General features: G+C 43.5%; 1 protein-coding gene across 8 annotated transcripts in view; it reads right to left on the minus strand.

The window, feature by feature from the left end:
- Poln (DNA polymerase nu) overlaps positions 1-16,888 on the minus strand; it is a 126,971-nt gene that overhangs the window by 95,622 nt on the left and 14,461 nt on the right. For 6 of the 8 annotated variants that reach the window (XM_070021689.1, XM_070021688.1, XM_070021691.1 and 3 more), the window contains one exon: positions 16,336-16,480. The exons of 1 other annotated variant lie outside the window; for it this stretch is intronic. In XM_070021689.1, coding sequence (XP_069877790.1) covers positions 16,336-16,474 — 139 coding nt within the window. In that variant the 5' untranslated portion in view covers positions 16,475-16,480. Of the gene's footprint in view, positions 1-16,335; positions 16,481-16,888 lie in introns of those variants that run through there. One more of the 8 variants, XM_070021695.1, reaches the window with a different exon arrangement.

A 16,888-nucleotide genomic window follows, 5' to 3' on the forward strand; every position in this document is an offset into this window, starting at 1 on the left:
ATATGAGGATCACTGTTCAAAACCAGCCCTGGCAAGAATGTCCATGAAACTTTTTTTTTTTGGTTGGTTGTGGGGCTTGAACTCTGGGTTTGAGTGTCTCCATGAGTCTCTTATCTCCAATAAACCACTAGAAAACCAGAAGTGGCTCTGTGGCTCAAGTGGTAAAGCACTCGCCTTGAGCTGAAGAGCTGAGGGACAGCGCCCAGGCCCAGAGTGCAAACTCCATGACCAACCAAAAAAAAAAAAAAAAGACAAAGCTCTAATTACTTAGATTACACAAGTTCTTATATGTTGAGAAGACAATTTTTTGTGTGCCAGTACTGGGGCTTGAATGTTGGGCCTTGGTGCTTTCCTATAGCCTTTTCATTCAAAACTAATGCTCTACTACTTTAGCCACAGCTCCACTTCCACTTTTTACTGATTTAATTAGAGATAAAAATCTCTTAGATTTGTCTGCCCAGGGGCTGGAAGGTGGCTCAGTGGTAAAGTGCTTGCCTCACATGCATGAGTCCCTGGGTTCAATTCCTCAGCACCAACATAAACAGAAAAGGACAGAAGTAGCGCTGTGGCTCAAGTGGTAGAGCACTCGCCTTGAGCTGAAGAGCTGAAGGACTGTGCCCAGGCCCAGAGTTCAAGCCCCATCACTGGAAGGGGGGGAAGATTTGTTGGCCCAGGCTGGCTTTGAACCTCAACCCTCAGATCATAGCTCTGAGTATCTAGGATTACAGTCATGCATCACTGGCACCAGACAAGACAATCTGATAGAAAAATAATCAAAGGATAGGAAGACAGAATATACAAAACAACAAACCTCAAAAGCAAATATACTTAAATTTACTAGTAGAGAAATATAAATTAGAGGCTCTTTAAAACTTTCTGGTCACTGATGGACAGCAGTCCCATATTGCCTACTGACATCATAGCTGTCTTAGTTTATATAAACATACTCTATAGTGTTCACACAATGACAAAAAAGATATATTTCAGAATATGTCTTATCACTAGCTGATACTTGGCTGCAAACATAATTTGTTGATGAAAGAAACGGGAAGTCTCATGCACTGCTTTTTAGAAAACAATGACCTATACTTATTACAATTAAAAATGTACACACCAAGGAGGTGGTGGCTCATAGGTATAATCGTAACTACTCAGGAGGGCTGAGATCTGAGGACCAAAGTTCACAGCCAGGCTGGGCAGGAAAGTCTGTGAGACTCTTAGCTCCAATAGATTAGCAAAAAAACTGAAAGTGGAGCTATGGCTCAAATGGTAGACCACAAGCCTTGAGCAAAAAGAAACTTAGAGGCCCTGAGTCCAGACCCAGGACCAGCAAAACATAAAAACAAAAAATGCACAGATCACTCTTGGGAACTGGGAGGAGGAGTGGTCCAAAGGGAGCACAAGATGTGACTCTGGGAACTCTAGTAATGTGGTCTCTCCTAAGTTGGGTTCAAGTCTGGCAAACTGGATGTATAGAGTAGGTAAGGTTATATATATGAGCTTATTGTGAGAGAAAACTTCAGTGAAACAGGGATAAACATGCATCAATCATTTATCCAAACAATCTCACTCTTAACTATCTGTTCCACAGAAATATGAGATTCAAGCAAATATTTATGGTTATTGCTCATTACGGTGAAGGAATCAAAGCAGATACCAATCAAAAAGGAAAAGGATGAATAAATTTACATAACATCAAAATGTTATTTAATCAACATATTATTAGTGACTTACAGCTGTTTCAGTGGACTACAGACAATGACCACATTTTAAAAAACAGTGATCAAATTCTCCACTTGTGTATATGAAGATACTACACATGTACTCTGTGGATTGGGTTCCCACTCTGTATGGTTTGCACCTGGGAAGGCAATTTGGGAACAGAGGAAGCTAGAGTAAATCTATGAAGAAGCTAGTTAAGACATAGTCCCTCAGGCCCAGTCAGGGCCCAGCTAGCCCTGTAGAGGTGTTCTGATGGGGGAACTGGGCCTTTATAAGCCAGCACCAACCATCATTGGATAGGTCACTCCTAGGGAATAGATGTTCCTGGGAAAAGAAGCTCTACATCTTGGTTGGGGATGTAGCTCAACAGAACAGTGTTTGCCTACCATGTGCAAGGCACTAGGTTCTATCCCTAGCACTGAAAGAAAAAAGGGTTAAGCAATGCAATCAAGATGAAAATCTCTTGATAGAGATAGTTGTAGTAAAGTCAGACACCAGTGGCTCACACCTGTACTTCTAGCTAGATCTGAGGCTCATGGTTTGAAGCAAGGCTGGGAAAGAAAAGACATGAGACTTATCCTCAATTAACCACCAAAAAGCAGGAAGTAAAGCTGTGGCTCAAGTGGTAGAATGCTAGCCTTGAGCACAAAAGCTCAGGGATAGTGCCCAGGTCCTGAGTTCAAGCCCCAGGACCAGCACAAAAAATAAAAATGTAAAAAGGCAGGTCTCCATCTGGAGCAGCCACCAAGAGGGACTGTGACAGTAGCTGGGCATTGGGTCACAGGGGACCTGGGCATCTGCAGTGCCCAGGAACATACCATGCTACTCATGTGCGTCAGACATGTTCAGAAGTACCTGCAGGATCTGGTGAGCCTCTTCTTTATAGACAGGTTAAAGGAATAAACCACATGTGGTCACTGCAGCTGATCTCAGACAGCAAATGACACCCAGTATCTGTCTCTCTCCTCTCTTGCCACTCTGAAGTCCCCACCACGGCCGAGCACTCTAAGTCTAGGTAGCTTACTGATCAAGTGTCTCAAATACTCATCACTAGTCAAAGGTTGGGTGTTTACCAGAGAAATAGCTAAGGTGGCCCTGGCAAGTAGGAACACCATGTTATTGGGTCATGCATAGCTTTTCCCCAGCCCCATGGTTACTCCATTAAGGATGGCCATGTGTTAGCACTGGGACAGCGTAGGACAAGGACTGGCAGTGTTAACTGGCCACGTCATTCTGCTAACGTGCTTGCTGCCTGTGTTTGTCTCTCGTCTGTGGTAGATATTCTCAGTGGGGAGATGCCTCACACTCATTCCATAGACCTAACCATTTGCCTGGCCTCAAGAACTCCTCGTGCTAGATCTCTCAAGCTTTCTTATTCCAAATCCCTGGTCAGCTAGGTGACCAACTCACACTGCTCATGGTCCCGATGTTTTCTAGAAGTCAAGTGCACTCCCAGTTTGTCTCTTGGATTTCTCTTCAATGTATCTTCCAGGTCTGCCCAGGTCAGGCTGAGGTGACTCACCGCCTACTGAACTGACCCATTTTGAACCAGGATCAATGCTTTCTCCTCTTCTAGCTGGTCTGAAGCAGGTCTCCCTCCTCCCTACAGATACCAGGGCCAGCACTAATGAGTGATGGGAGCCTGGCCACCTGCTCAGGCAGCCTGGCTGTGCCTGGTGGCCAGCTTGTGTCTAATACCACGGGTTGCGACATGCCTTCCTCTTGATGGTCTGACAGAACCAGCGTATGCCAAACAGCTGGAGCTCCACAGTCAATCTCTACCAGGAGCCAGTAGCATGGGAGGAGTCTTTTGCTGTTATTTTAATTAAAAACATTATTTTCTGCAGATGGCATTGCCTGACTTAAGGCTCCATCTGACTTGCCAGTACCTAATATGAATTAAGATCCTCCCAGTCTTCCAAATCCTTTAGATATGGGAGCCAGCAGCCTATTCTAGTCTGTTGCTATTGGTTTGCTATGCATTTGGGCTTCCTGGCAGCTCTCATGGCATAGACCAAGTCATTGAGGCCGGGGTGGGGGTGGGGTCTTCTAATGAACTATACCTCCTGTGGAGCCAGCAGGAGAAATTCCAGACCAAAGTCCCTACGTCCTGACTAATTATATTAATTCAGGTTACCTAGTCTCCATGTCATAATGGACTCTGTGCATAACTGCCTATAAAATGTCTCTCCCATGCACAATGAAGGCACCAGGGTGAGTGGCAGAAGTCCCTCCAGGGGAAATAGACGGGGCAGTGACTACCACACAGTCCCTCCCCTCGGGCCTTGCTCTCCTCCAGCCACTGTCTACATGGTTGCACACAGCCTGCTTCTGATCAGAACCACCAACTGGCTTCTCTTCTGGGCACCCATCCTCTGTTATCAGGAAGCACTTCTACCATCAGTTCTGGTTCATAGAGGACACAGTACCCTGGGACCGCAGGGAAACAGGTCTCTGGCCCCATGGCAGCACTGCTTATTGCTTTGGTAAATGGAGTGTCCAGAGACCCTCTCACAAAATACTCCCAACCCTAGTGTGCTCCAGGAGGTCCACCTCTCTGGGCTTGTGAGCCCTTTCTCTCCATCACTAAGGCAGTGGAGCAAAGGCCTAACACTTCTGCCCAACCCAATGTGCACTAGCTCCTGAAGGGTGTGAAGAGCCACCCTTGAAGTCTTTCATCACCTCTCAGTATCCCTCTCAGGTATTAAATCCAATGTCCCTGAGTGAACACTCCCTCTCCCAGCTGTAGTTTTACTTGTCTTGAGCTGGCATGGGACCATCCCACACATCCTCTCCCCTCACCCCGCTTGCACAGGCTGGCCAGCTTCTGCTGTGCCTGTGCCAGCTATCCATGGCTTCTTAGCTACAAATTCAGCCCTTACCACTCTGCAATACTAGAGCCAGACGCTGCTGAGCCTTGTCAGCAGAGGGTGCTAGCGGGGCACTGTCAGAGGAAGGGACTTCCCTGAGGAAGGCTTCCCAGGCAACTCCACAGCAGAGCTGCCAGCTATTCATGAAGGGACTGACACACCAGAGCCACCCAGTGGGCTACCTCCACGACCTCGCAACAAGGCTAAATCTCAGCTTGGGAGAAACAACTTCTCTAAATTTCAGCACTCTGTCTTCCTGCTTCATGTCTGCTTCTTGGATCTTTTACATTCACTTTACTCCTTGGTGACTAATCCCATCTCTAGTTAATCATACTTCAAACATTCTCTGTTCACTGCTGTATGGCTCCTGTCCTGCTTGGCTAGGTGGCTGTGACTTAATGGTTAGGAGGGAAGAGGTGATAATAAGCAATTTCATATAAAATGTGTATGAGCACATATAAAACATTTAAAGAAAAATGTGGGATTATAAATGTTAAAAAGCTTCCTAAAGTATTACAAATTAAGGAGGAAGCATGATTTAATTTTCCACGACAAAAAGGGCAGGGGCAAAGTTGTCCAAACTAGTCAGTAGGCATATGCCATGATGTATCAACTCTTACACTGACTGTGGTAAAATAACCAAGAACCCTAGGTTTTGCAATACTGTAAAGATTGTTTATCTAATAAAAGTCAAAATTCTTGTCTAGGCTAAGGGATACAAAAATAAGAAAGGCGGGGTCCCCCAAACATTACTGCTGTTGTTTGTTTGTTTTTTTGGGGTCTGGTAGTGGGGCCTGAACTCTGGTCCTGGGCGCTGTCCCTCAGCTCTTCAGCTCAAGGCTAGCGCTCTACCACTTGAGCCACAGCGCCACTTCTGGCTTTTTTCTTTTTGCTTATGTGGTGCTGAGGAATCGAACCCAGGGCCTCAGGCATGCAAGGCAAGCGCTCTACCACTGAGCCACCTTCCCAGCCCATTGCTGTTGTTTTTTTGTAAAGTAGTCTAAAATGGTTTCTTACATACAAGGACAAGTTGCACTAAGGTTGCTTAAAAAGAATCAATTGTCAGCCGGGCACCGGTGGCTCACGCCTATAATCCTAGCTACTCATGAGGCTGAGATATGAGGATCTCGGTTCAAAGCCAGCCTGGGCAGGAAAGTCCATGAGACTCTTATCTCCAATAAACCACCAGAAAACCAGAAGTCGTGCTGTGGCTCAAGCAATAGAGCACTTGCCTTGAGCTGAAGAAAGGAGGGACAGGGCCCAGGCCCAGAGTTCAAGCCCTACGACACACACACACACACACACACACACACACACACACACACACACACACACACACACACACACACACACACACACACACACACACACACACACACACACACACACACACACCACACACACCACACACACACACTCAATCAATTGTCTCCAGCTAGTCCCAGATTAGGTTCAATTAAAACAAAACATAATTCCAATTCCAATGTCACAGCACGACAGACACACACACACACACACAAAATCAATTGTCTCCAGCTAGTCCCAGATTAGGTTCAATTAAAACAAAACATAATTCCAATGTCACACCCTAGGTAAAAGAAGAGTGGAAGAAAGAAACCTTCCATCCTGAAGCTAGAAAGAGTTCCAGAAGCAGGTAGTAGTGGGTACATCCAAGTCACAAGGTTTGTGGTTGCTTCTTCCTGTCTCCCACTGGGGCGCCCATCTTGGCAGGTGCAGCTGGTGGATTTTCAGTGATGAGCAAGGGTCTGGTCCAAAGGAAAGGCTTCGGGCTCCTTCACAGTCCTAGATGGCCAAACCTCCAGAATCAGACCAGTGGAAGGATCTTGGTCCACCTGAAATTGAGGTTCTGCGCCCTATCTTTTTCTGAAGGACTTATCCCAGTCCATTCTCTTCCTTGTCTTTATTTCTAGAAAACACAGCACTGTTCCAGCCAGTGCAGCTGCTCTCACTGGTATTCCAGACCCTAACATTGTTACAACACAGACACAATGTGTCTTCCACCTACAGTCGGGATAGCCCGAGGGTGACCCAATCCATGTCTACTTGCTCAGACCACTTCTGATACCACCACAGCAGAACAGGCTTCCTCAGGCACACTCAGACTTGACAGCAGAAGTTTACTGAGGAATGCTCTTGGGGCCAGGACTGAGACAGGAGAAAGTAAAATGTGATAGATCCCAACAAACCCCTCAGTGAGTATCACTGGAGAATGCCATCAGATGGTACAGACACAGACCACTGTAATTATTTTTTTTTTTGTGCAGGACACAGGTCCTTAAGTCCTTGGTAGGCTCTCTCATTCACAGCTGGTGTTGTATCACTTATACCATACCTCTAGTTCCAGTTTTTTGCCAGTTAGTTAGATGAGAGTATCATAGATTTGTCTGTCTGGGCTAGCTTCAAACCAAGATCCTCAGATCTCAGCCTCATAAGAAGCTAGTGTTACAGGCATGAGCCAATGGCACCTACAGACAGTTGTAATCCTAATCATTAAGAGAAATAGGTAAAAATAAAAAAGGCACATACTAAATTGACATGAATTCACTGAGAGTTCAACAAGCAAGAAAGGCCTAAATTAACACAATAGATTTCTCACAATTTTATATAAACTGATACATGTAACAGCAGTAAAAATTATAAAGAAAAGAGCTTATGGATGTTAGAGTGCGTCGTTTTGTAATGCTTGGACAAACTGAGGGGACCTGGTGCCCAGCAGGCAAATATTAATACAAACCATACCCTCCAGCCTAGGGCTTCACTTTTTGTTTAAAAAAAAAAAAAAAGACAGGAAAGTCTGTGAGACTATCTCCAATAAATTACCAAAAAAGCTGGAAGTAGGGGCTGGGAAGGTGGCTCAGTGGTAAAGCGCTTACCTTGCATGCTTGAGGCCCTGGGTTCGATTCCTCAGCACCCATAAGCAAAAAAAAAAAAACCGGAAGTGGCGCTGTGGTTCAAGTGGTAGAGTACTAGCTTTGAGCTGAAGAGCTGAGGGACAGCACCCAGGCTCAGAGCTCAGGCCCACGACTGGACCCCCCCCCCAAAAAAAAAAAGCTGGAAATAGAACTATGACTCAAGTGGTAGAGTGCTAGCCTTTAGTAAAAGAAGCTCAGGAACAGTGCCCAGCCACTGAGTTCAAACTGTAAGACTGGGGGGAAAAGAAAGAGATGTTGGAGAAACATCCAAAAAAAAAGTTGAGGAGGGGCTGGGAAGGTGGTTCAGTGGTAGAGCGCTTGCCTTGCATGCCTGAGGCCCTGGGTTCAATTCCTCAGCACCACATAAGCAAAAAGAAAAAAGCCGGAAGTGGCGCTATGGCTCAAGTGGTAGAGCACTAGCCTTGAGCTGAAGAGCTGAGGGACAGCGCCCAGGCCCAGAGTTCAGGCCCCACTACCGGACCCCCCCCCAAAAAAAGTTGAGGAAAATATTTACAAAATACCTAATAGTAATAACATTTGTTACTATTTGTTGTTCGTAAACAGCTCTTACAAATCAGTATGAGCTAAATTCACAAATCAGCCTGCCATGTTGGCATCCAAGATGAACAGAACAATTTACTCTGCTTTCCAAGAACTCAAAATTTACCAAGAGTTAGAGCATTACACAATCAACTAGCTATCTCATATGTGTTGTAGCATATGTCATATGTTGTTAAACATCAAGCAAATGCAAAAGCAAAGAAAATTGGCCATGAAGACAAAACCTTGAAAATCATACAGAACCTTGAAAATCATTACCTGTGTGAGCAAAGGGTGAAGACAAAAAGATACAGGGCACAAGAGAAAAGTGCCATGTCTCTGGAACCCATAGTCAAATTTGCATGGAACATAAAGATGAAAAAGAGTGGGACATATGACCAAAAAGGGAAGGCTGGAGCCAGGCCATGCTGCAAATCTTGCAGAGAACAAGGACAATGAATGAGCTAACTACAAGATTGTGCAAAAGAGCAATCAAGAGGTTACTACTCTTGTCTCCTCATTCAGGGAACCCTGAATGAGGGCCATGGCATTACAACTAAAACCTAAGGCTTTTTAGGGTCTAGTAACTAAGTGAGTAGAAATATTTTATATTTGTTTGCCAGATATAAAAATATCCATATAATCCTGATTAGAATAATCATTTAGTTTTATGTCCCTGAAACTACAAAATATTTCCACTTAGATACTGAGAAAAGAGTTCATATTAATTAATTGGATTTTTTTTCGGTTCTGGAGCTTGATCTCTGTGCCTGGGCACTATCCCTTAGCTCTTCAGCTCAAGGCTAGTGCTCTACCACTTGAGCTACAGCACCACTTCTGGTTTTCTGGTGGTTAATTGGAGATAAGAGTCTCATGGACGTTCCTGCCCAGGCTGGCTTTGAACTGTGATCCTCAAATCTCAGCTTCCTGAGTAGCTAGGATTACAGGCGTGAGCCACTGGTGCTCTACAAATTGGATTTTAACAAATACTTTAGAGGGCCTTTTTTTGGGTCCGGTCGTGGGGCCTGAACTCTGGGCCTGGGTGCTGTCCCTCAGCGCTTCAGCTCAAGGCTAGCACTCTACCACTTGAGCCATAGCGCCACTTCTGGCTTTTTTTTTTTCTGCTTATGTGGTGCTGAGGAATCGAACCCAGGGCCTCATGCATGCAAGGCAAGCGCTCTACCACTGAGCCACCTTCCCAGCCCCTTTTTTTTTTTTTTTAAAGTACTGGAATTTGAATTCAGGGCTTTTGACCTACCATTTAAGCAATCCCTCTAGCCTTTTTAAATATTTTTCAGGTTATGTGTCCCACTTTTTGCCCAGGCTAACTTCAGACTGTAATCTCCTATATATACCTTCCCTGTAGCTGGGATTTACAGATGTGCACACTCACATCCAGTTTATTGGCTAAGGTTTCATAAACTTTTTGCGTGGGCAGGCCTCAAAAACACCATCATCCTAATTTCTACCTCTCAAGTAGCTATAATTATAGGCAAGAACTACCACACCCAGCTATCTTGAACTTTAATTTATAATTTTATAAAATATATTGGTGCCAGGCACTAGTGGCTCACATCTGTAATCTTAACTACCCAAGTGGCTGAGTTCTGAGGATTGTGGTTCAAAGCCAGCCCAGGCAGGAAAGTCCATGAGATTCTTATTTCCAACTAATCACCCAAAAATCAGGAAGTGGAGCTGTGGCTCAAAGGGTAGAATCTTGAGTAAAAAAGTGTAGAAATAGCTCCAGGCCCTGAGTTTAAACCCTAGGGCTGGCAAAAAAAAGAAAAGAAAAAGAAATATATGTATTAAAAGACAACAGCAAGAGGGACAGTGCCCAGGTCCAGAGTTCAGGCCCCACTACCGGACCCCAAAAAAAAAAAAAAAAAAAAATAAGCCGGGCGCTGGTGGCTCACGCCTGTAATCCTAGCTACTCAGGAGGCTGAGATCTGATGATCGCGGTTCAAAGCCAGCCCGGGCAGGAGAGACTGTGAGACTCCTATCTCCAATAAACCACCAGAAAACCGGAAGTGGCGCTGTAGCTCAAGTGGTAGAGCGCTTGCCTTGAGCTGAAGAGCTGAGGGACAGCGCCCAGAGTTCAGGCCCCACGACCGACAAAAAAAAGAAAGAAAGAAAAATATAAATAAATAAATAAATAAATAAAAGACAACAGCAAGCCAGGTGCCAGTAGCTCAAGCCTGTAATCCCAGATATTCAGGAAGTTGAGATCTGAGGATCGTGGTTCAAAGCCAGCCTGGGCAGAAAAGTCCGTGAAACTATGATCTCCAATAAACCACTCAGAAAACCAGAAGTGGTGCTGTGGCTCAAGTTGTAGAGCGCTAGCCTTGAGCTGAAGAGCTGAGGGACAGTGCCCAGGCCCATAGTTCAGGCCCCACAACCGACAAGAAAAAGGAATGCTAGACATAGCTACCAAACTAGAAAGACAGCCAACCAATTGGGAAAAGATATCAGACAAAGGCCTATCCATATCCACTATATATAGGGAGCTCAAGAAACTAATTCCTCCCAAATCTAACAAACTAATCATTAAGTGGGCAAGGGAACCAAAGAGACTTCTCAGAAGAAGAAGTTAAAATGGCAAAGAAACAAGTGAGGAAATGTTCATCATCCCTGTCCATAAAGAAAATGCAAATAAAAACAACCCTGAAATACTGCTTTATGCCAGTCAGAATCCTAAATTCAGACAATGACAAATGCTGGCAGGGATGTGGGGAAAGAGGAACCTTACTGCACTGCTGATGGGAATGTAAACGAATACAACCACTCTGGAAAGCAATCTGGAGGTTCCTCAGAAAACTAAACACAGGGAAGTGGCGCTGTAGCTCAAGTGGTAGAGCGCTCGCCTTGAGCTGAAGAGCTGAGGGACAGCGCCCAGGCCCAGAGTTCAAGCCCCACGACTGACAAAAAAAAAGAAAAAGAAAAAGAAAACTAAACATAGATACACCCTATGACCCCCATACCACTCCTCGGCATTTACCCTGAGCAACAGGAACCAGAATACAACAAGGACACCTACACTTCCATGTTCATTGCTGCGCTGCTCACAATAGCCAAGATAAGGAAACAACCCAGATGCCCACTATATATGAATGGATCCAAAAAATGTGGTACCTTTATGGAATTTTACAGTCATTAGAAAGGATAAAATAATGGCATTTGCAGGGAAATTGATGGGACTAGGACAAATCATGTTAAGCAAGGTAAGCCAAGATCAGAAACAAACAGCGCATGTTCTCCCTGATATGCAGGTGTTAAAATTAAAATGCAATAATATATGACAAAATAAAACAGGGCTCAAGTTACCCATTCACAGTTAGACCAAAAGAGGATAGTCTCAGGAGAAAAGCACCAAATCTCAATACCCAAGCAACCCCTTCATTTGTATATAATAGGCATGCTGAAAAGACCCCAACGATAAGAAAACAAAGGACCTCTTCTAAATTTGTCCCATCATTTTTAGATGACTGTATTCTTCACTTCACATATGGTGTACACACACACATGCACATCTGAGGAAAGGTGGGGGCAGGACATAGGGGAGTAGGGAAATATAGCAGAGGGGCCTATCAACTGCACTGGACACTGATGAAAGTGAACTAAGCAACTCAAGGGCAGTGTTGGGAGAGAGGGCTGATACTAAGCAAAAGGAAAGAAATGTATGTATCACTTGATTTGTAAAAAGAACAGTTTTACTGTTAAAAGTCATAGAGTTCATAAGTAATGTGTATTGAGATAATGATGCTGGGCGTCGGTGGCTCATGCCTGTAATCCTAGCTACTCAGAAGGCTGAGATATGAGGATCTCAGTTCAAAGCCAGCCCCAGCAGGAACATCCATGAAACTCTTATCTCCAATTAACCACCAGAAAACTGGAAGTGGCCCTGTGGCTCAAGTAGTAGAGTGCTAGCCTTGAGCTGAAGAGCTGAGGGACAGCGCGCAGGCCCAGAGTTCAAGCCCCATGACTGACCAAAAAAAAAAAAAAAAAAAAAAGATTTCTAGACACTGAGGCAAAAAGATATAAATATATTAATCATATGCAAAATCCTCAGCTGACCTAGAAACGACTCCCCTAGTAACTGCCAAACACCTCTGACATCATCACTGAACAATAAAGTAACAAAAATTTAAATCAAGTAGGGCTGGGAAGGTGGCTCAGTGGTAGAGTGCTTGCCTTGCATGCCTGAGACCCTGGGTTCGATTCCTCAGAACCACATAAGCAAAAAGAAAAAAGCTGGAAGTGGCGCTGTGGCTCAAGTGGTAGAGCACTAGCCTTGAGCTGAAGAGCTGAGGAACAGTGCCCAGGCCCAGAGTTCAGGCCCCATGACCGGTCCTTCCAAAAAAAAAAAAAAAATTTAAATCACGTAAAACCAATTCAGAATAGAAAGGTGTGTTAGTTAAGATAAAAGCCTAAGGTACAGTCACACAAAAGCAAATACAACAGCTGAAAGAGCAGAGAGTAAGTTTATTTTCTCTCATATTTTGAAGTGAAAGGTCTTAGTAGGTGTAGCTGTTTTCGTGAAGCATTGAAAGGCTGAGGGTCCTTCTAGAATGTTGTTCTACAATCTGCTAAGATGAGTCATTTTGGGTACCAACTGGTAGGAAGGAAAAGGGCTATGCTGTGTTCAGGCCCACCCTGGAAATGGGACATAGTACTTGACCTCAAACCCCACTGACAGGAATCTGGCCATGGGGTCATTTATGATGCAATGAGACTGAGCTATGTAGGGCAACCACATGCCTCAGAAGAGAAGAATGGCTTCTAAGTTTGTGGTAGACAACACTATCTACCAGAAGGGTTTTCAGATCAATATACTAGGCCTGTGGTTAGGAAATAGTTGCCATAAACATCAGGAAAATGGTTACCTTTGAGCCAAGAGATGGTTCTTAGAAATCCTGGTACTTATCAATGTGACTAGCAGTGACTTGGATATTCTGATATACATGTACATATGTGCATACATGTATGTGTGTGTATGTGCAGTACTGGGGACTGAACTCAGGGCCTCCTGCTTGCTAGTCAGGCACTCTGCCACTTCAGCCACACACCAACCCCTGATACTCATATTAATTCATTATGATATATTTTAAACTTCTGCAAGTCTAGTACTTTTCATGGCATAAGTTATAAAATAAAAATTTATGCCAGTTTAAGAGAATGTAACAGTCCACTCTTTACTGGGTGTGTGTTTGAGTAACTCCATGTGTCAAGAGTAGAGACAGACTTCACAGTGACAATGAACCACAGGCTTGATGCTGCTTGGTTTTACTTAGCAAGTACTTGTAAAAGCAAATATTTGTAATTTATTCCTATGAACTTCTGTTTTCAATTTTGATATTTATCTGACATGAATATTCTACTAGTTCTTAGAATCCAAGAGCAACTACCAGAAAAAAAACAAACCTCATCTTTTTCTATTACCTTCTTGATACCCTTTAACAAGTCAGGATTTTACAGAATACTTTAGAAAGATGACAAAGAGCGTTCATGTGAGATGGGCTGACTACCAGAAGCTTTTCAGTAGAGCTTCCAGAGGTGTTTCATTATGCTCATCAGTAGGTTTTGTTTTGTGTCAGGGCAGGGCTTGAGCTCAGAGCTTGGAGCTCTTGCTTGACCTTTTTACTCAAGGTTGGCACTCTGCCACTTGAGCGACTCCTACATTTTCTGTTTTAATTGTTAGAGATGAGTCTCTTTTCTGCCTCGTCTGTCTTGGAACGAAGATCCTCAAATCTCAGCCTCCTGAGTAACTAGGATTATAGAGGTGGCCCACTGGCTCCCAGCATACTCATCAGCAAGGCAAGTATGTTTCCACCTCTGTCAAGTGCCTATTGCTCCATGTTTTTCTTTTTTTTCTTCTTCTGGTGGTACTGGAGTTTGACCTCAGGGCCAGGCAGGCACTCTATAGCTTAGCCAATTCTTTTTTGCACTTTTTTCTTTTTTTGGGGGGGGTCCGGTCATGGGCCTGAACTCTGGGCTGGGCACTGTCCCTCAGCTCTTCAGCTCAAGGCTAGCGCTCTACCACATGAGTCACAGCACCACTTCCAGCTTTTTTTTTCCTTTTTGCTTATGTGGTGCTGAGGAATCGAACCCAGGGTCTCAGGCATGCAAGGCAAGTGCTCTACCACTGAGCCACCTTCCCAGCCCACTTTTTTCTTTTCTTTCCTTCTTTCTTTTTTCTTTTTTCCTGGTTCTAGGGCTTGAACTCTGGGCCTCGGTGCCGTCCCCAAGCTTTTGTGCTCAACATTAGCACTCTACTACTTGAGCCACAGCTCTACTTCTGGCTTTTTATGGCTAATTGGAGATAAAGGTTCACAGAATTTTCTGCCTGGGCTGGCTTTGAACAATGATCCTCAGATCTCAGCATCCTGAGTAGCTAGGATGACAGGCATGAGTCACCGGCACTCAGCCTGCACTAGTTACTTTTAAGAAAAGGTCTTACTTCTTGTCCAGGTATGTGCTGAGACTGTTACCTGCCTATTTACGGCTTCCTTTTGCAGCTGAAATGACGGGCATGCCCAGCCATGCCCAGAAATTTTCTGTTGAAAGGAAGTCTTGCAGACTTGTTTTCCTGGACTGGCCTAGACCCACAATTCTGCAGTCTCCCACATAGCAGGCACATACCACTACACTCAACTATCTGTTGAGAATGGATGTCCAAAACATTTTTTGTCCTTGATCCATGATCTTTATTTTCAGCTCTCCAAATAGCTACTATTACAAGCATGATATACTGGCCCCTGACTTTTTCTTAAAGTATTAGGAAAGTTAGGTGTGGTGGCATGCACCTGTAACCTGAGCACTCATGAGGCTAAGTTATGAGGGAGTGTAAGTTCAAGGCAAGCCTGGACTACACAGACCTCGAGCACTAGCCTGGTCTACACAGTGAAAGCCTTCCTAAAAACCCAGACTAGTAAGAATTTCTGGGTGTGGACAACATACTTAACACTTCTTAATGTTTTAGGATGAACACATAGGAATAAAAAATTTTAAACATAGCTGGGTGCCGGTGGCTCACACCTGTAATCCTAGCTACTCATGAGGCTGAGATCTGAGAATTGCGGTTCAAAGCCAGCCCTGGTAGAAAGTCCATGAGACTCTTATCTCCAATAAACCACTAGAAAACCGGAAGTGGTGCTGTGGCTCAAGCAGTAGAGGCTTGCCATGAGCTGAAGAGTGCAGGGACAGCGTCCAGGCCCAGAGTTCAAGCCCCACAACAGAACAACAAAAAAAATTTAAACATTTAGGTTTAAATAAGTATCTTTACTATTCCCTTTTATTTTCACTAAACCACTATGAATTGCTGGATACATAGTCAAAATTTTGTATTGCTTTATTAATGATTCCTATTATAATAAGGCATATAAACAACATAAGCCTGTGTATGTGAAGAAATTGAAATGTTAAGTGCTGAGTGTAGTGGCCAATACCTATAATCCTAAATACTCAAGAGGTAGAGATTGGGAGGAAAGCTGGAAGCTGCAAATAACCCAGGGATGGTAGGTAGCATGGTTGTGCATGCCTATAATCTCAACTACGAAGGATGCCATAGGTATGAAGATCACAGACTAAGTCTAACTTGGGGGTGGGAGGGAATACAAGCCTCTACCCAAGTAATTTAATTACTTATTAGCTTACTCACTTATAACTTACTCTGTAAGAAATAGATCACAAGTGATCCAGACTTGCAAATTCAGAATAAAACTTGTTTTGTTAGTAAAAAGACAATGTCCTGATGTTGCAAACATTTCAGCCACACTTTTGACCACACATCTGCATTTTTATTATGTTACCTATCGTAAACATATCCACATACATCCACTGGTCTTTGGAGTTGATACACTTTTGTGGTAGTATAATAGTTTCAAAACACTCCTTGTATGCCACACACATAATAACAAATGTAGGTACTGACCCAATGACCTGAGAGCCAAATGAGAGGCAATAGGAAAGAGCTTGTTGCTTTTGGAAATAAATACTGATGTAAGGGAATGTTTGACTGAAATGTCCAGCACAAGGAAGGGTATATTTTAGTTTTAAAGCAACACTGGTAAGGGATTGTAAAATTCAGAAATTGGTGTCAGCGCTGATTGACAGTAAACAGGGAAGGAACCAAGTTTCCTATTTATAAGCCTCGGACAGCTCCACACACACACACAAAATTCTATGGAAATTTGCTACATTCATCTTACTTTCAATTATTAACCTTAAAAATATTAGTAAAGATAATAAAAGATGGAAAGATTCAGAAAACTTACTCTTTGTATTCTCTCCCCAGTTCTTAGAATCCACTAAATCACCTGAATGTATAGCAGACATAATCTTCTGAGCAACACTGGAAAGAGGTGTCTCATAGAGGTCAAAGCCTACATATGCCTCATAATTTTCCATTTTCATAAGGTCCTAGATATAACATAAGATACTCATGTTATCTTTGAAACTTCAAAATAATAAACACCATTATTTGGAAAATTAATGTCTTGAGAACTTCATTTTTAAGTCTGTATTAATAGCCACAATAAATAGGTTTGAATCAACTCATAATACAAAAACAAAAAAACCCTCACACACACACACACACACACACACACACGGAGTCAAAGATTCAATATTAGGGGATCATGGTAAACAGAGAATTTATTTTCTAATTACTTAGTTATGAAGTAAGTAATGTAAGTAAGTAAGTAAGTAAGTAATGTACTCAAGCACAGTTTGGAAAAGGCTATTAACTGTTCAACCCCAACAGACACCTAGACTAATCCGGTGAAGGTCAGTATAGATCGAGCACCTGATCACACAGCTGGTATTTTT

The sequence above is a fragment of the Dipodomys merriami genome, unplaced genomic scaffold (genome assembly GCF_024711535.1).
Source record: "Dipodomys merriami isolate MVZ:Mamm:240054 unplaced genomic scaffold, mDipMer1.0.p SCAF_143, whole genome shotgun sequence".
Classification (NCBI taxonomy): Eukaryota; Metazoa; Chordata; class Mammalia; order Rodentia; family Heteromyidae; genus Dipodomys; species Dipodomys merriami.